A 19,032-nucleotide genomic window follows, 5' to 3' on the forward strand; every position below is an offset into this window, starting at 1 on the left:
GTCCTGTCTTTGAAGAATGCCCAGCTTCAGGAACTCTCATGCCAGCTCCGGACAGCAGTCTCGCTCCAGTGGGCAAACCATGAAGATAACGTCCTCCCAGGGTGGCAGCGAGGGATGGTCTGGTCTGACCACCTCAAAGCCCAAGTAACTGAATGCGCGGAACAGGTCTCCTGGGGGTCAGAAGAGACAGGGTCACAATTATTAAAACTAGCTGTTCTGATCTCCACTTGGGATCACATGCCCCTTAGCCCCAGTGTTCGTGTTCCTCTAGAGTTACTAGACCCTGACATTACAGTGGGATGAGAGCAGAAAGGGTGGGGTGCTCCATGAACCCATAAAGTTGTGCGATCAGCTTCCATTGAAAAGCCTCGGCTGCATGACAGACGTCAGACCAGGGCCTTAGTCTTTTAATTGCAAAGTCAAATAGCTTCTCTTACCTACAAATACAGTAGTAATGGCTCAAAATACTGCAGTTCCTATCGTCACAGAGCACTGCAGAATTGTGTACTTTGTTTTAAAATGTGGGTTCCCACTGGACATGCACCCTCTGTTCTTACATACAGAAAAGTTGGGAGAACAATATTCTTCCTTTGACTGCTGGTCTCTGTGCATTGCACATCCAGGGTAAATAACAGCCATTACTGGACAAGCTGTATGCTGGGCAGAGAGCAGCCTCTGCTCCCGTTAACAGAAGCCACTAAGCTAGCAGGAAAAGAAAAGATTCCTGTGGAAACGCATTCACTGTACATTAAGTATCAAAAACATGGCACAAGCGACTTGCACTTCTCTGTACGTGGAAGGTGATCAATCTCTGAGTCTGGGTTCACCTACCAACCGCCAGCCCGGAGGGTCCCTTACCGCGATCGCTGCGAGCCAGCTGGAAGTTCACAAACACGAGGTTCACGGCGGTCTTTTCCTCCACGTATTCCAGCGTCGCAGTCAGGCTAGAAAGAAACACACCCCTGTGCTCGAACAAGCTGAGAAATAGCCCCTGGGGGGAGTTCCAAAGGAGTGAGGTGCTCAACTCCCATTAAAATCCAGGGGGAGTTGGGGGGGGCTGTGAAAATTCTAGCCCTTCAATATGGATTTGATTGATACAGGATTGGTTGGTCTAGTTCTGTAGTACTGTGATTTGGTGGCACTTGGGAATTAAAACACAACACAACCACAAGCAGCAGCTGTATAAAACCCAGTTTGGTCCGCCGGAAAGAGAGAAACAACAGAGAAGTTTCAAACCTCTATGATATTTCCAAGACTGAAGAGGACCAAGGGGTTGGATTCGTTTAAGGGGGGGCTCATTTAGAAGCTGGCACAATTGTTATGGCTGAGAAGAGCTGAATAAAGTTACACGGGTCCCTCAGCCAGCCTTCCCCTGACTTAGGCAGCTTGAAGGCGCAGCCCCAGTGAGCACACAATGGGCATGGAGGGTCAGCAGTTACTGTCTATGATCTTGGACACCACACTGTGGGAGCTGCTGCCTTTTTCCTGCCAGCCACCTAATGTCACAAGGTGTGGGGGTGGGAGTGATTTCCAGCCGCAGAAAGTCAAGGGATAACTATAACCTGGCTCAGGAGACATAGGCCCTGGGATCCTTAACATCCCAGCGCTTTGAAAGAAATGACGCACAGATGGAATAAAGGACCAGTCAGCAGCACGCTCCAGAGGAGCTAACCCTGCGCTGCCCAAGGGCTTGTCTATCTCTAAACTGCGGGACTGCAGCACCGAATGCTTTCAGGCTCTTCGGTGTGTTTACAATTTAAACTGGAGTTACCCTAGATAGCAAGTGTCTCAGGGAGGCAGGGTCCAAAACAGGAGGGTGATGGCTGGGGCTGCTTTCTCCCATGGCCTCCAGACAAAGGAGGCGGGAAAGCCCCTCTGCCATCCTGGGCCAGGCTCCTTACCTTTCGCGGTTGTTTTGATCCAGGGCGCCGCGGGGAGTGTCCAGGAAAAGCTTGCCGTCAGTTAGGAGTCCGTGCCAGTGAGCAGAGCTGTGGGGACCTAGTTGGAAATGGAAGTCCAGCTGGACAGGGAGACCAGGGAGCAGAAGGTCGCCAGCAAACACTGTCAGGTTCCCAGCCTGCAAGAAAGCAGCGAAGCCCCCGTTACCAGGCGCGCTGGCTGGCTGAGAGCCAACACCTGTTAACGCTGGGGTCTGCCAAGGGGAATCTAGCTCTACACCCAGATCCTACTGAGTGGGACCTCCCAGCCTGAACCCCTGCCCATGGCTCAGGCCCATGTGCTCTAAGCGCCGGGGAGCCTAGACTAGGATCTAACTGAGAAGACCTGGGATTTACAGGCAGGAAGCCAGCATCATGCAAGGCAGCTTCCTCCCTGCGCTATTTCCCACCTAAAGAATCTGAAACAGTTTCTTGTTCAAAGGGCAAACGTTAATGATTGCTGCCCTTCCAGTTCCTCTGGGCCCATCACCCTCCTCTGTAGACACCCCAATCCTCATCTCCTTAGACACAACCTGTAGCTACAGAACGATCCCCTGGATGCACCCTGGACTCAGCCAGGCGGCGGGAGGTTGCCTACCTTGTACAACTCTTTTAGCTCGCCCTGGTTAGCCCCTCTGCTGGCCGGGCCGCCTCCCAAGGACTCAGGAACATTGGAGGCAGTAGCGAGGTCTGACGGTCAGGCTCTCACGCTCAGTCAGGGTGATACTTGAAGGACAAGCGAGAGAAGGACAGCAGGGATGAAATCCTGGCCCGTTTGCAAGTCAAGGGGAGTTTTGGCTTTGACTTCAGTGCGGCCAAGGTTTCATCCCAGGTCTGTAACAAATTGCTCCTACAAGGGAAAATCCATTGTAAATTCCTCAGCTCCTTATCCCTTATCAGGCCGAACAGTCCTTTATTCTGTAATTAGCCACAGTGAAGGCAGATGCTACCTCATTGTTAGGGCGCCAAGCATGCAGCCTGCTTTAAAGGACATTTGACTGATTGGTGTTGCCTCGGAGAGCCGTATGCCCTGAGGAATCAAATCAACGCAGCTGGAGAAGGTACTTTGAGGGTAAATACTGTAAATGATTCCCAGCTTGACTTGACCTGCAGGAAACCACCCAGAGGGGTCAATCTTTTCCACAAGGCCAGTTTAACTGGTGGACAGACTGTCCTGTTCATCACCTTTCTGCTGGGAACTAACTCTGGCTCACAGTTAGGAGCTTTATTAACAAATGCAAAACACCCTCATTAAGAGTAAAATCTGTGACTACTTGAATAGTATGTGGGGGAGGGGGAAGTGTTTCACCCTCCCCACTTCAACTATATACAGAGACATTGGGGGGGGGCAGCTGATTTCAGAAGATGCTGAGACACCCTCCCCTCTGAAAACCAGGCCTTTCTAAGGGGTCTCAAGTTGGGCTCCTAAAATCACCAGTTGCTTTTGAAAACGCGATGGTTGATTTGTGGTGTGGTCACGCACCGGGACCCAGTTGTGCTAGGTGCTGTATAAATACAGAACAAAGGCCAGTCCCTCCCCCACAGAGTTTACAGTGCAGTAAAATCTTGGCCTTAAGAGATCAGATATACGCCCCAGGCACCCCTTGTTGGTTTTTTGAAGGATGAATCATTCTCAAAGCTCCAAAAACAACGATCAACCAGTTACAGGCTGGCCCCCGGCTCCGGAAAACAGGGACTTCTCCCCTTTCCAGACATTTTTACCAACATAAGGGTTTGATTCCCACCCCAGTGACAAATAGAAGGAAAGCGACAGTTCCCTGTTAATCTTCGATTGAGGGGGTGGGAAAAGCCACTCACCTCCCGTGGAAAGGCACCATCCTCCGCCGGTAGATGAGGCGATAGCGATAGCAGTAATAGTAATACGCAAAGGGGGAGCAGGGGGGGTATGAGTAGTTCCGTTTCCTCCCTCTCTCAGTGTAAGAAAGGGAAAACAGATAGGCGTGGTCCCGGAGCAGCGACGTTTCTTCAGGCAGTGCCTACCCACGGCAAAGTGAGCCCCCGAGCCCCAGGGCCCCAGCTCAAGTAGCCAGGTTCTTTGTGACCCAGCCATTGTGACGTTTCCCCGTGGGGAGGGCAGCATTGTGACATGCCCAGCCAGGCCACACCCCCCAGGGACACACCTAGGTTATTCCCCTCCCCCTTCCGGGCTCTAGTGTAGGATGTTGCCATTGTGCAGCCAGCCTTCTAATATCCTGCTCTAAAGGGGACGGAGCTGTAGTTTGTGGGGGAGGAGGGGGTCCCTCAGTCCCTGGCATCCAAGATGTGTCCCTTAATCCCCCAAACTGCAGGGTCCATATTGATGTAAACGATGGAGATTATGATGGTTGGGGGCCTCTCTAAATCCTGGCTCCCACTGTGGGGTCCCTGTGTAGCCCCCACCCTGCTAGGCCCTAGAGTGGGTCCTTTTCTCTCTGCAGCACTATGCCAACAGGGCACATCCCCTTGGGTTTGGGGAGTCCAAGACTCAGAGAGTTGGAGGCCAGACGGGACCACCAGCTCATCCAGTCTGACCACCCGGCTCGCACAGGGCCCGCACACTAAACCTAACATCCCAAAGTATCACAGCCCTCGGGAGCCTAGACTGGTCTGTGCCACCCATGCCAGAGGCCCCCGCCATGACAGGGAAATGATGATGTTAGAAATACCCAGATCATCCCAGCAAGTGATAATCCCACACACCAGAGAAAGGCGAAAACCTACCCCCCTCCCGCCAAGGTCCCTGCCCATCTGTCAAGGTTCCTCCCCCACTCTGAACACTAGGGTACAGATGTGGGGACCTGCATGAAAACCTCCTAATCTTATCTTTACCAGGTTAGGTCAAAACTTCCCCAAGGTACAAAATATTCCACCCTTTGTCCTTGGATTGGCCGCTACCACCACCAAACAAATACTGATATTTACTGAGCCCCCCAAATCTCAGCTAGGGTGAAACACTGGCTGGGATTTCTTCCTGGAGCTCTAGGAAAAACAGAGTTAATAAGACACATGCATCTCTAAATATACTACCAAGTACATAAAGATTAACAATATTTTCCACATCTCAAGGACGGTTTTAACCAGTTGATTCTGGGAAACTTTCACGGGAGAGTGCATCAGCCACTTTGTTAGAAGCTCCTGAGATGTGTTGGATGTCGAAATCAAAATCTTGGAGAGCTAAACTCCACCGAAGAAGTTTTTTGTTATTTTCTTTGACGGTGTGAAGCCACTTCAGTGCAGCATGGTCGGTTTGCAGGTGGAAACGCCGTCCCCAAACATAGTGGCGTAGCTTTTCCAGAGCGTAGACAATGGCGTAACATTCTTTTTCACCAACTGACCAGTTGCTTTCCCTCTCAGACAGTTTTTTGCTGAGAAACACTACAGGGTGGAATTCTTGATCAGGTCCTTTCTGCATTAAAACTGCTCCCATACCACGCTCGGACGCATCTGTGGTTACTAGGAACGGTTTGTCAAAGTCGGGGGCCCTTAGTACAGGGTCAGACATGAGTGTCGCTTTAAGCTTGTTAAAGGCCTTCTGACACTTTTCGGTCCACTGAACAGCATTTGGCTGTTTCTTTTTGGTTAGGTCTGTCAGTGGAGCAGCGATTTGGCTGTAGTGCGGTACAAATCGTCTGTAATAACCGGCCAAGCCTAAGAAGGATTGAACCTGTTTCTTTGACTTTGGGACAGGCCACTTTTGGATAGCATTCACTTTGGCCTGTAGGGGGCTGATAGTTCCTTGACCCAGCTGGTGCCAAGGTTAGTCACTCTGTTTAGGCCTATCTGACACTTCTTAGCCTTAACAGTTAGTCCTGCCTCCCTTATGCGCTCAAGGACTTTTCGTAGATGTTCCAGGTGGTCTGCCCAGGAATCCGAAAATATGACCACATCATCAAGGTAGGCGACTGCATATTCTCCTAATCCCGCTAGGAGACCATCTACAAGTCTTTGGAAGGTGGTGGGTGCATTTCGCAGCCCGAAAGGGAGTACATTAGATTCATACAACCCGAGATGCGTGGTGAAGGCTGACCTTTCCTTGGCAGATTCATCCAGCGGTACCTGCCAGTACCCCTTGGTTAAGTCCAAGGTAGAGATGAACTGGGCCAATCCCAGTTTCTCTAATAGTTCATCTGTGCGTGGCATTGGATAGTTGTCTGGGCGAGTTACAGCATTTAGCTTATGGTAGTCCATGCAAAAACGTATTTCCCCATCTGGTTTGGGAACTAAAACCACTGGAGATGCCCGTGCACTTCCAGAGGGACGGATTACCCCCATCTGTAACATATCCTGGATCTCCCGTTCTATAGCAGTTTTAGCTTGAGGAGACACCGGTAAGGTTGGACTTTAATTGGGTGAGCATTATCTGTGTCAATGGAGTGGTATGCCCATTCAGTCAGTCCTGGGGTGGCTGAGAACGTCGGCGCATAGCTAGTGCACAGTTCCTTGATCTGCTGTCGCTGCATATGCCCAAGGGTCACGGAGAGGTTCACCTCTTCCACACCACCAGCACTTTTCCCTTCGTAGTAGACACCTTCAGGCCACTCAGCGTCGTCTCCTCCCTGGGCTGTAAACTGACAAACCTTTAATTCTCTGGAATAAAAGGGCTTTAGAGAATTAATATGGTACACCTTAGGCTTTCGGTTGGAGGTGGGAAATGCTATGAGATAATTAACAGCTCCCAGGCACTCTTGGACCGTGAATGGCCCTTCCCACGATGCTTCCATTTTATGGGCCTGCAGCACCTTTAAAACCATGACCTGGTCTCCTACTTTGAAAGAACGCTCTCTGGCATGTTTATCATACCAGGCTTTTTGCTCTTTTTGAGCATCCTGTAAGTTTTCTCTAGCAAGGGCTAAAGAGGTTCAGAGGGTGTTTTGTAGGTTGGTTACAAAGTCCAGAATGTTAGTTCCTGGAGAAGGTGTAAATCCCTCCCATTGCTGCTTCACCAACTGCAATGGCCCCTTAACCTCACGGCCATATACAAGTTCAAATGGGGAAAACCCTAAACTGGGGTGTGGTACAGCTCTGTAGGCAAAGAGCAACTGCTGCAACACTAGGTCCCAATCATTGGAGTGCTCATTTACGAATTTACGTATCATGGCCCCCAAAGTTCCATTAAACTTCTCCACCATGCCGTTTGTTTGATGGTGGTAAGGAGTGGCAACCAAGTGATTTACCCCATGAGCTTCCCAAAGGTTTTCCATAGTTCCTGCCAGGAAATTAGTCCCTGCATCTGTGAGGATGTCGGAGGGCCAACGTACCCTGGCAAAAATGTCTGCTAGTGCCTGGCACACACTTTTAGCCCTGGTGTTGCTTAGAGCTACTGCTTCCGGCCATCGGATGGCAAAATCCATGAAAGTCAGTATGTACTGCTTTCCTCTGGGTGTCTTTTTCGGAAAAGGACCCAGAATATCCACAGCTACTCGCTGAAATGGAACTTCAACGATGGGGAGTGGCTGGAGAGGGGCTCTGACCTGGTCTTGGGGTTTTCCCACTCTTTGGCATACTTCACAAGACCGGACATAGGTAGAAACATCCTTGCCCAGTCCCTCCCAGTGGAATGACTCCCCCAAACGGTCTTTGGTCCTGTTCACCACAGCATGGCCACTAGGGTGATCGTGGGCTAAGCTCAAGAGCTTGGCCCGGTAATTAGTTGGAACTACCAACTGTCTCTGAGGATGCCAGTCTTCCTGGTGTCCATCAGAAAGAGTTTCCTTGTATAAAAGTCCTCTTTCTACAACAAACCTGGATCTATTAGAAGAGCTGAGAGGTGGTGGGTTGCTCCGTGCCGCCGTCCAAGCTCTCTGGAGGCTTTCATCTGCTTCCTGTTCGGTCTGGAACTGTTCCCTTGATACTGGAGACATAAGTTCCTCATTGGATTGTGGACCTATGCTTGGTCCCTCTGGGAGTGATGTAGGGGATGGGGCTGTTTCTGTTGACTGTGAACCGCTTTCCGCTGGTGCACTATGTTGGGATTCAGGCTCCGGCTGAGCCTCTTGTGTAGGGTTATTGGCTGCTGCCGGTTCAGGTTCGGTGGGGCCCTCTGGTGTTGAGGTTGCAAGTACTGGATTCAGTGCTGGCAATGGGTCTGGTGTTGGTTGTTCGGCTGGTTCCGGTTCTGGGATTGGTTCCGTCTGAGTCTCTGGGACTGGATCCACTACTGCTGTTGCAGACATTGGCCAGGGGTCCGGGTCCATCACCTCTGACTGGGTCCTGATAGAAGTTTCCAGAATAGAGCTAGGCCTCACGGCTTGTTTAGCCTGGCTACGGGTGACCATTCCCTCCCTCTTGGCCCGCTTCACATGATTGGCCAAGTCAGCATGGGGATGGGATAATCATCATAGACTGCAAAAGTCCACGTTCCTGACCAGCCCTGGTACTGAACAGGCAACTTGGCTGTAGGCAAATTGAATGAGTTGGACTTGAAGGGTTGAATCGTCACTTGGATCTCTGGGTTGATTAAATTGGGGTCCTCTAAGGAAGCATGGATAGCTAACACTTGTGCTCCAGTGTTCCTCCACGCGGTGACCTTCTTCCCGCCCACACTCACAGTTTCCCTCCGCTCCAAGGGTATCTGGGAGGTATCTGGGCCTGTGGACCTCTGGTGTGATCCCGGTGCAATGAACTGTAATCTGTTGGGGTTCTTGGGGCAGTTGGCCTTTACATGCCCCAGCTCGTTACATTTAAAACATCGTCCAGCTGACGGGTCACTGGGGCAAGGTGGGTTGCTGGAGAACGGTGTGGTGGGACGATAAGGGGTCTGGAGGGTTCTTTGGGAGGTATGTGGGGCTTTGGGCGGCCCCCGGTGATAGGGTGTGGTCTGGGGTTGTCCCTTCTGGTCTCCGCTCCCACTGCGACCAGTTTTCTTCTTCTCGGCCACCTCCACCCATCTGGCTCCAATCTCTCCTGCCTCGATTAGAGTTTTGGGTTTCCCATCTAGGATGTATGTATTTTTCTATTTCCTCAGGAACACCCTCTAAGAATTGTTCCATTTGCATTAGGAAGGGCAAATTACTGGAGATTCAACACTTGCTCCTGATATCCAGGCATCCCAATGTTTCACAATGTGGTAGGCATGTCGGGTAAATGACACATCTGGTTTCCACCTTAGGGCTCTGAACCTCCGACGAGACTGCTCGGGTGTTATCCCCATTCTGACTCTCGCCTTGGATTTAAACAGTTCATACTTGTTCATGTGTTCTTTAGGCATTTCAGCTGCCACCTCAGCTAAGGGTCCACTGAGCTGCAGCCTGAGCTCTACCATGTATTGGTCAGTAGAGATGTTGTACCCAAGGCAGGCCCTTTCGAAGTTTTCTAGGAAGGCCTCAGTATCATCGCCTGCCTTGTAGGTGGGAAACTTTCTGGGATGGGGAGTGGTACCTGAAGAAGGATTCCTAGGGTTTGTTGGTATATTCTGCTGAGCCTTTATCTTCTCCATCTCCTCCACATGCTTCCTCTCTTTTTCCTTCTCCTCCAGTTCTTTGGCCCTTGCCTCCATTTCTTTGGCCCTTGCCTCCATAGCTCTCCTGTAAGCAGCCACTTGGTGTTGTTCTGCCTCTTTCGCTGCCTCCCTTTCTTTTTCCTTCTCCTCCTTCTTCAGCCGCATGAGTTCTGTTTGTCTTTCATGTTCCCTTTGTTTTTCCTCAGCCTGAAATCTGGCTAATTCCAGCTTTTGTCGAGCCGTGGATTTTGTCATTCTAACCTCTCTGTTTTTAACTAACTTTACCCCCGAGGTTTAGAAATAAACAAGAAAGACTTGGCTGTAAAATTTTGCTGTGCTGTAATAGAATACCTATTCTCTGATAGTGATTGTCAGCCTACAGAAAAAGACAATTCCCTTGTCTCTGCTCTGGGCCCAAATCAAAGCAAAAAACCTCCAACTACTTGGAAACCTGCTTACCAGCAGCCTAAAGGAAAAAAAAATTCCTTTTCAAACTTGTGCTCCTTGTAAAAAATCAAAATCCTAAAAAAAAACCCAAACCCCTGCCACTTTCGTCTCCAGGCAAATGGGTAGAACACCCCCCCTCCCCCGTTTACTTTTAGGGGAAAAAAAAACTCTGGGTTGGAAGACTGTGAGTTTCCCTGCAGGAGTTAAGTACCCTGCCTCCAGGCAAAGAAAACCTGCAATTCACAAAGATAATCCCCTTTTGTCTCTGCTTGGCCACAAAGCAGAGAAAAAACAAGCTGCTTTCAGTTTCAGCTGCTTTCTGGACTTCCTTTCCAAAGGAAAAAAAAATTCCTTTTTAAAATCTGTATTTCTAGTTCAAAAAATCTCAACTGGATCTCAAAATGATTTCAGGTTAATCCCCCCACTCTGCCACCATGTCAAGGTTCCTCCCCAACTCTCAACGCTAGGGTACAGATGTACCTGCATGAAAACCTCCTAAGCTTATCTTTACCAGCTTAGGTCAAAACTTCCCCAAGGTACAAAATATTCCACCCTTTGTCCTTGGATTGGCTGCTACCACAACCAAACAAATACTGGTTACTGGGGAAGAGCTGTTTGGAAACATCTTTCCCCCCAAATACTTCCCAAAACCTTGCACCCCACTTCCTGGACAAGGTTTGGTAAAAAGCCTCACCAATTTGCCTAGGTGACTACAGGCCCAGACCCTTGGATCTTAAGAACAATGAACAATCCTCCCAACACTTGCACCCCCCCTTTCCTGGGAAATGTTGGATAAAAAAACCTCACCAATTTGCATAGGTGACCACAGACCCAAACCCTTGGATCTGAGAACAATGAAAAAGCATTCAGTTTTCTTACAAGAAGACTTTTAATAGAAATAGGAGTAAATAGAAGTAAAGAAATCCCCTCTGTAAAATCAGGATGGTAGATACCTTACAGGGTAATTAGATTCAAAACACAGAGAATCCCTCTAGGCAAAACCTTAAGTTACAAAAAAGATAGACAGAAACAATTATTCTATTCAGCACAATTCTTTTCTCAGCCATTTAAAGGAATCATAATCTAACACATACCTAGCTAGATTAAGTGAGCTGTAGCTCACGAAAGCTTATGCTCAAATAAATTGGTTAGTCTCTAAGGTGCCACAAGTACTCCTTTTCTTTTTGTAAAAGTTCTAAGACTACATTCCTGGTCTATCCCTGACAAAAGCAACATATAGACAGACAGAGACCCTTTGTTTTTCTCCCTCCTCCCAGCTTTTGAAAGTATCTTGTCTCCTCATTGGTCATTTTGGTCAGGTGCCAGCGAGGTTACCTTTAGCTTCTTAACCGTTTACAGGTGAGAGGAGTTTTCCTCTGGCCAGGAGGGATTTTAAAGGGGTTTACCCTTCCCTTTATATTTATGACACCATCTGAGCTGGGGGGCAAATTCCTTTCTGGCCCCACCTCTGGTGATCAGTTAGGCCCTGAGTGTGTGAGCAAGAAGTACCAGTCAAGCACCTATGAGATGCTTGGTGCCCCCTCAGAGCATGGCCTATCTCCAGCTGTGGCCATCCCTGATGCTGCAGAGGAAGGAGATTAAAACAACCCAACCAACCCGCAGAATACACGGGGGCAGCAAATCCCTTCCTGACCCCTGCTCGTGGCCATCTGAAACCCTGAAGCATGAGCTCTAAAAACATAAGAGATAAACCAGAAGTGAACCCCAGGGCTGCTGAGCCCTGCCTCCCCCACCACCACAAGCAACCCCGTCATACAATTACACTCATATATTTGTCCAGGGGCCTCTAGCAACTGGGGTGACCCCCCCCTTTTGAACATGGAAATGGGGACCCTTGAGAATAAGTGGCCGCAGTTCAGCAATTGGGAGGGAGGGGGCACAGACAGGGGACATGGGAATTTCTGTGACCATGGCCATGAGGGCTCCTGGGAATTACCCCTCCCCGACCTAGGATCCCAGAATACTGGGCACCCTTCCAATGGTTTGAATCCTCCTGATGCTTTGGGGGGCAGAAAGCATGGACAGTGGGTGGGGTCCCAAAGGGGGGAAAGCGTGGGGATCCCTGAGGATGAGTTGGGGGTCCTTGAAGGGCACTGGGAGAGAGTTGGGGGGAGCAGTGGGAAGGAGACCCGGGAGAAGTATGAGGGGGGGAAGAGGTTCCTGAGGGGACCAGCAGGGGAGAGGTTCCCTTAGGGGAGCAGGGATTTTGGGGAGGGAGTCTCTGGCTAAGATGGGGATGGGGGGACGAGGCCAGGAAAGTAGGGGTAGAATGGGGATATTAGAGGGATGGGGGTCCCTGTGGGAGGCACGGGAGTGTGGTAATAGTGGGGGGTTAGGAGGACGGGGTTCCCTGAGGGGTGCAGGGAGGTGGGGGTACAGTGGGGGTTAAGGGGTCCCTGGGGGAGCAGGGAGGTGGGTTACAGTGGGGGGTTAGGGGATGGGGGTCCCTGGGGGAGCAGGCAGGTGGGTTACAGTGGGGGGTTAGGGGATGGGGGTCCCTGGGGGAGCAGGCAGGTGGGGGTACAGTAGAGGTTGGGGGTTCCTGGTGTACAGGGGGTGGGGGTACAACGGGAAGGGAAACAGGGATCCCTGAGGGGTGCAGGGAGGGTTAGGGGATGGGGGGTTCCTGGTGTACAGGGGGTTGGCGGTTCAGTGGGGGAGGGGGTCCCGAGGGGCGGCTGGGGTGAGCCCGTCAGGCGGAAGCGAGGCGCTACAGGCGAGGGGGCGCGTCAGGCGCGCTGCGGGCAGCCCGGCTCGGGGTCCTTCCTCTGTGCCGGCGCGGCGCGGCGCGGGCCCTTCCCCCGGGCGGTCGCAGGCGGCCCCGGCGGAGGATGCTGAGGCTGGGAGCGGGGCGGGGCTGCGGCCTCCTGCTGCGGGGGCTCGGTGGGGAGCAGCTGGGAGCGCAGAGCCGGGGGCTGGGCCTCTCGCTCAGCCGGGTGAGGGGCCGGGCTGGGGGGAGGGTCCCACCCGGGGCTCGTCTCTCTCTCGGGGGGTCACCCCCCGGGCTGGTCTCTTGGGGGGGTTATCTGGGGAGATGTAAGGGGGGGTCACACCCTGGGCCCGTCTCTCTCTCTCGGGGGGTGGGAGTTCAACCCCTGAGGCTGATCTGGGGGGGGGGTCATGCCCCAGGCTGGTCTCTCGGGGGCTGGTCTTTCCCCACCTGCGGGGGGGTGGTATTTGGGGGAGGTTACCCCCCCCCCCCCGGGCTGATCAGTTTCTCTGCGCAGGGCACTGTGGTGGTGGAGCGCTGGTGGAAGGTCCCGCTGAGCAAAGAAGGGCGCCCGCCTCGCCTGCACCCCAGGAGGCACCGCATCTACAGGCTGGTAGAAGACACCAAGACCCAGCCCAAGGGGGAGCTGGAGCTGATCCTCACTCAGTCTGTGGACAGTAGGTTCCCAGTGCAGCCCCCGCCCCCACATAGCACAGTAGGGGCATTTGCTTTCCACACTGAAGAGCTGAGGTGGTGCTGGGTATCTGTCATAGGAGTCTGTATTTCTTTCCTGATTTGCACCAATCTGTTACGAGCTCGGTGTTAGCTAATGGTTAGAGCAGAGAAGTGAATCAGGACTCCTGGGTTCTGTTCCCAGCTCTGCCTCTATGCCTCTAGCAGTCAAATGGGGAGATCACTGCACTACAAAACAGGAGTGATCGCTGGATGTGGGGTGTTACCTGTTAAGACACAGAGTGGTTTTGGAGTTTAGGAATAAAGGAGTTATGGAAGTAACTATTATTGCACTGGTGCTAAAGCCTGCCCTCAGATCTCAGGCTCAGGCCCAGACCCAGGAGTTCTGACTCCGAGTCCTCTGCTTTAACCACTACACAAGAGCAACTACTCAACTTGGTGTCCTTTGGTTTTATTTTTAAATGTTATTTTTGGATAGAGCTTTTCCTTTCCATAATACCCTAACTCCAGTTATGAGTGTACACACACACACATGCTCATATATTCTGAATACGAAGTGTGGTATAGTGAAGCAGCTGATAGTCCCCATACAGCGCTCAATCATCTCTCACGCCTCTGTCAAAACATTTCTGCTTTTTAGGCCCTGTTTTCCAAACTCTTTTTGAAATGCCATTTTCCTTTTCTTATGTTTGACGTGCTCTGGCATCCTTCTTGTGAGGAATGTGCTGTGTAACTATATAAAAGCTCTCTAATTACCTGTGTGCTGGGTTTGCCAGTGATGTCATATTGTGCCCAATGTCTCTCATTCACAGACTTGGGAAGCCGGGGTGATGTTGTCTCAGTGAAGAAATCTCTGGCTCGTAACAAGCTCCTCCTTGAGGGGCTTGCAGTTTATGCCTCTCCGGAGAACAAAAAAATGTTTGAGGAGGAAATGAAGGTGAGTTGGAGGAGGGAATTGCCTTTCCAGCCCACATCGTGCTCTTTGCTGTCCTAATGTGCAGAATTCTGCCATGAGCAATTTGAGATTCTTACTGGATTCAGCAGGAGCAGCATGCAATCTCCTAAAAGCTAGGATTTGGCTCGCACAGTTAACCTGTGATTTCGTTGGGGGAAATATACCAGACCCTGAAAGTTTAGTGTCTTCAGCAAAACATCTAGGTAGTGCAACCTCAGAATGAAACTGCTGCTCACTTGGGGCTTTGTGATTTTTTTTTTTGAGATTTGCAATGAGGAGACTGTAAATCGAGAGTAGTTTTGTTTTCAAATAGGTTGATAGATTTAACCTTTTTTAGCAAATTGTGTGTGTGTGTGTGTCTCGCACGCATTACTGGGATTTGAATTCCTGATTGTTTTGTTAGAAACAGACTGCTGAAATCTTGCTAGCAATGTTAAAGATGTATTTGGGAACATCCTGTAAAGACTATTGAGCTAAAATCAATTGTTTCTAGTATCCCTATAAAATGCCTTTCAGTTAATATAACCTTGCTAATGACCAGGAGACCCATTATAAATTGCAAAGTAACAGGTCATTTAACAAATTCAACTTTTTAAAAAGACATCCCCCTAGTACAATGGGCTGCTGGTCCATGATCGGGGCTCCTAGGCATTACAGTAATTCACATAATGATCAAGGATTCTGCATTGCCAAAAGTCCCTTCTTCACCTGCTTTGACAAGTGCTGTCTAATTTCAGTGATGTAACACTGAATACACTAGTAAACCTACCATACAAAGCCAAAAAAGACCCCTGCTATTAAAGCTTTGTTGCAAAGTGGCGTGAAGACTGGGACTTTTGACAATTGTTGGATTTGCTGGCTCGTGAAATGGGAATTAACGAGTTGTGACTCACTTATAGCCCACCGGAGACATCCTATCCCAAAATACCCAGAATGGGGACATGGCTGACACTAAGGCATTTTGAATTGAGAGCTCCAAACCTAACCCCAAATCCTGGCCTGTACAGAGATTAACTGCGAGACATTGTTAACTATGTGTTCATCTCACTTTTCCCCCCCAATCTTATTTCTCATAGCTGCGTGATGAAGGGAAGCTGGAGAGACTTCAAACCCAGAGCGGAGAAAAGGTGAGTAGAAGGGATATTTTCAGGGGTGGGGAGACCTACGAATGTTTGTGAAATAGCGGTGCGATTCCAGTGAAATATGAGAAAATCCCGGCCAACAAAACTGAAACTCCTGGCATGTTAATAGGAACCTGATCTGATTAGTGATGTCACTGGCATGGTGTCTTTTTAAATGGGGATATTTGTTCATATAGCTTTTTTCCCCAATAAAAAGCAAGGACAAATACATAGACTGTGAGCCTGTAGGGCAAAGCGCTTGTCTTTAGCTAAACTGCCATTCCATACCTACTGTGGTCTCTAAACGACTGACACTATTAGCCCTTCTAAAGGGAGAGTGAGGTAGTGAGGTTCAGTCCAGTTTTGAATCAGAGTTATAATGAAGGTTCAATCAACCAGTGGTACCCAGCTCTTAACATGATCTTGGCAAGAGAGTTTACCAGACCTGTCCTGCATCAGTGACACTGAAACATCTTTACCCTGGGCTAGCTCTTCAAACAAACAGCAAGTTCAGTCGGTGCTGGCTTCGTGACACCGGACAATGAAGAGCTGTTCATTTCATGAATGTTTGTAGCATGGGCGACAACTGGGTAAACTCCCCCTCTTCCCTCCCTCTGTCCTGCCAGTGTGACTTAATCCTGACTTTCTGGGACCCTCCTGCAGGCATGAGTGGTGGGGGGGAGGGGGGAGAGTTCATTCTCCGTGGGCCGTGCAGTCTTGGGTTCTGTTACTGCAGTGGTTTCATGATGCAGACACTTGTCCGCTAGAAATTCAACTGAGACCTGGCCATTCCTTGCACTCATGCTCTCCATCTGTCATCCTCCTGCCCTTCCCTAGACCGTCCAGTTCCTGAGGAGCTGCCATCTGGAGGTGGGGATGAAGAACAACGTGAAGTGGGAGCTGAACAATGAGATCGTTGCCCGCCACTTCCTGAAAAATGTTTGTAGTCTGGCTATGACTGGCGCTCACGTGCGGACTGAGGGTGGGGGAGGTGGCTAATTTAGCTCTGCCCCCGGGGTGCTGAGAGTGTTAATCCCAGACAGCAAAGCTGGCTCACTGTAGGTTGGGATTTAGTGAGCGGCTCGAGTGGAGGCTCGTGAATTTATCGTAAGAGGCTAATCAGGATAGACCAGAAATCTAGGGTGAGGCCAAGGCCTCCACGTTCTCGGTAGACGGCTCTTGGCTGGGGTTAGGATTTACAAGGCCAAGCCAGTCCTAGTGTTAAGTTGGAGGGCATCTGCAGGAACCTGTCTACTCCCTGCAGGTCTCTGCCATCTCCAGGCCTCCCAGCTCACCAACACTCGGGCATCTGTCTCAGCAGACTGTCCCTGTCCAGCCCTCCTGTTTCCAGGCTTCCCTGCCTGCGCTAGGAGCGCTCCTTTACACTCCCCAGCAGGCAGTCACATCAGTCTGGCCCCTGGCCCCCTGTTCCCAGCTGGGGCTGGTGAGCCACTTCCAAACTCCTGTTCTTAAAAGGGCCATGCAGGACTAGCTGGCCTCTGACCCCTGCTGCCCTTACAGGGGCAGACCGCCTTGTTCCACCTAGTTTAAGCATTGAACACCCACCAGCCACCGTTTGTGGTGAGAATAGAGGGACAGCTGCAGGCGTTGGGTTGGAATGAGCATCCTGGGGCTAAGTCATGGTGCTGATTCTTTCAGCTTAATGTCTTTGTGACGCCGCATGCGGTGAAGCTGCCCGATGAGCCCATCACGAGATGGGGTGAATACTGGTGTGAAGTGACGGTAAGTGCACGTTTCTTTGGAAAGGGGGCAGCTGCTTTTGTTTGAAGGTCACTTAGCTACAAACGGCTCCAACTTCCTCGTTCCCTACCCTCCCTGTCACCCTTCACGGTGGGTTTGGAAGATGACAAGGGCTGCTGGCTAGAGCCAGGAAAATGGGAATTGGGACAAATTCTGATCTCAGCTCTGGCCACCTGCTCGCTGGTGGCTTTGGGCAAGTCACTTCCCTGCTCTGTGCCTCAGTTTCCCCCCTCTGTGACACAGGGAACATACTTGTTGCCTCTTGGGGGGGGGGGGTTGGGTGGCTTTGTTGCTGACTGGGCCTCCTTTGAGATCTTCAGGCACGAAGTTACTGCTGCATCCCACATCTGCACCACCTGATCCACTCCAGAGTGCTTTACAAACTAGATACCCACGGAAACGCAGCCCCTCTTTTCCTTCCTGCCCACTTGGGGGAGGAGAGCCAGCTCTGAAACTTGCAGGCCGAGTGCCGAATTGGTGTCATTTATAGCTGTACCAATTTGCATCGCCTCCTGCTTAATCTGCTGTATTGAAGTCCCGATGCATGTGTGCATACGTGCTACATTTCCATGTTGGTTATTGCAGCTCGGCAAGCTACGGGCCTGTAACGTACCAGTATCTTCTCTACATGATGTAACCCCGAAAGAATAGGGAACAGAATGGCCCAACGCTGAGAGGGAGAGAGAGACAGGGGAGAAAGGAGCTGATGTTGCAGGCTGAGATTTGAAATGGAACTGGAGGGATACAGGAGATTTCAGAGGGGAGCAGCAGAGGTGAAGGCCCTGGTATCAACCGTGCAGGAACAGAAGACTGGGTGTGGGGCGATGGGGGAGTCGGGCACAGTTTGTCAGGTCAGCTGTAGCAAGCCCATGAAGGGTTTTAAAGGTGAGGTTGCTTGTGCAGCTAGATTTGAAGCAACTCTAAATGTCTTCCCTCTCCGCGAGGCATTGGTAAGCTTGTGTCTGGACCTGCCCTGAGTGCTCTCTGACCTCAGGCCTAGTGAGTGTTTCCTGCCGGTGAAACCCTTAGCCAGCGACCAACAGAAACAACCAGCTGTGGAGGGATCTGGGGCCCAGCCACTTTCCGCCAGCGTGAGAATCTGGCCCTTTGCATTCAGTTAACCTGGAAGCATGTGGCCGGCTCATTGTCTGGGGCCCTAACCCATGTCTCCGTCCTGGGCTTGTGTGTTGCAGGTGAATGGCTTGGACACCGTCAGGGTGCCGATGTCTGTGGTGAACTTCATGAGGCCAAAGACCAAGCGCTACAAATACTGGCTGGCCCAGCAAGCGGCTCAGGCAGCATTGAAGGGGTAAAGGCCCCTCCGCGCTGTCCTGGGGAGTTCTCCTCGGAAGGTTGGACTGTTGGGGGAATCCCCCTGCTGCGGTGTCTGGACCCTTCACCCTGCCAGCTGAGAAGGGCAGCCAGGCCTCAGCTGGCCTCTCTCTCCTGGGGGCAGTTAGCTAACTCCTTGTAAACTCTGTGTCAGTGTTTGGGGGAGGTTCTCACTGCAACCACGAAGGGACCCCGCCCGCCCATCCCTCCCAGGTGGGGCTCTCTGTACAGGACCAGGAAAGCACCCACTGTGCTGTATGTTGCTCCCAGTCAAAGCAGGACACCAGAAAGCTCACAGCTACTAATAAAAGGCTCCCGTGTCCAAGCCACTGGCAGCGTAAATCGGCTGTGTCTTGATGCTCTCGAGTTCGGTCAGACGACACCTCGGAATTGGGGCACCTGGAGGCCAAATACCCTATGGGGAGCGGAGGGGAGAGCACTGAGAGAAGCGGCCACCAGTGACTCACCTGATCAGTAGAAAAGCACCAAATGGTCTGTTCCCAGATGTCCAGCCTGATGCCCGCTAGTCCCAGTGCTGATTCCAGTCCAGCTGGATGGGGGGAGAGGAAATGGAAGGTGGAGAGTCCCCTACAGGAAGTTACCTTATTGCAGGAACA

At 51.1% G+C, this 19,032-nt stretch overlaps 2 protein-coding genes across 2 annotated transcripts; one reads left to right on the forward strand and one right to left on the reverse strand.

Moving 5' to 3' along the window:
• Positions 1-36: 36 nt before the first annotated feature.
• On the reverse strand, positions 37-4,046 carry OAZ3 (ornithine decarboxylase antizyme 3). Its single transcript, XM_077841622.1, is given in 7 exon segments — positions 37-170; positions 859-944; positions 1,902-2,077; positions 2,536-2,601; positions 2,603-2,663; positions 3,756-3,955; positions 3,957-4,046. Coding segments are annotated over 7 exon segments (813 nt in total).
• Positions 4,047-12,626: 8,580 nt separating this feature from the next.
• Positions 12,627-18,744, forward strand: MRPL9 (mitochondrial ribosomal protein L9). Its single transcript, XM_077841426.1, has 7 exons — positions 12,627-12,779; positions 13,071-13,230; positions 14,059-14,183; positions 15,278-15,328; positions 16,160-16,261; positions 16,982-17,065; positions 18,277-18,744. The coding sequence occupies exons 1-7, from the start codon at positions 12,675-12,677 to the stop codon at positions 18,394-18,396; spliced, it is 747 nt and encodes a 248-aa protein (XP_077697552.1). The 5' UTR covers positions 12,627-12,674; the 3' UTR covers positions 18,397-18,744.
• Positions 18,745-19,032: the final 288 nt, after the last annotated feature.

This window comes from Eretmochelys imbricata, chromosome 24 (genome assembly GCF_965152235.1).
Source record: "Eretmochelys imbricata isolate rEreImb1 chromosome 24, rEreImb1.hap1, whole genome shotgun sequence".
Classification (NCBI taxonomy): Eukaryota; Metazoa; Chordata; order Testudines; family Cheloniidae; genus Eretmochelys; species Eretmochelys imbricata.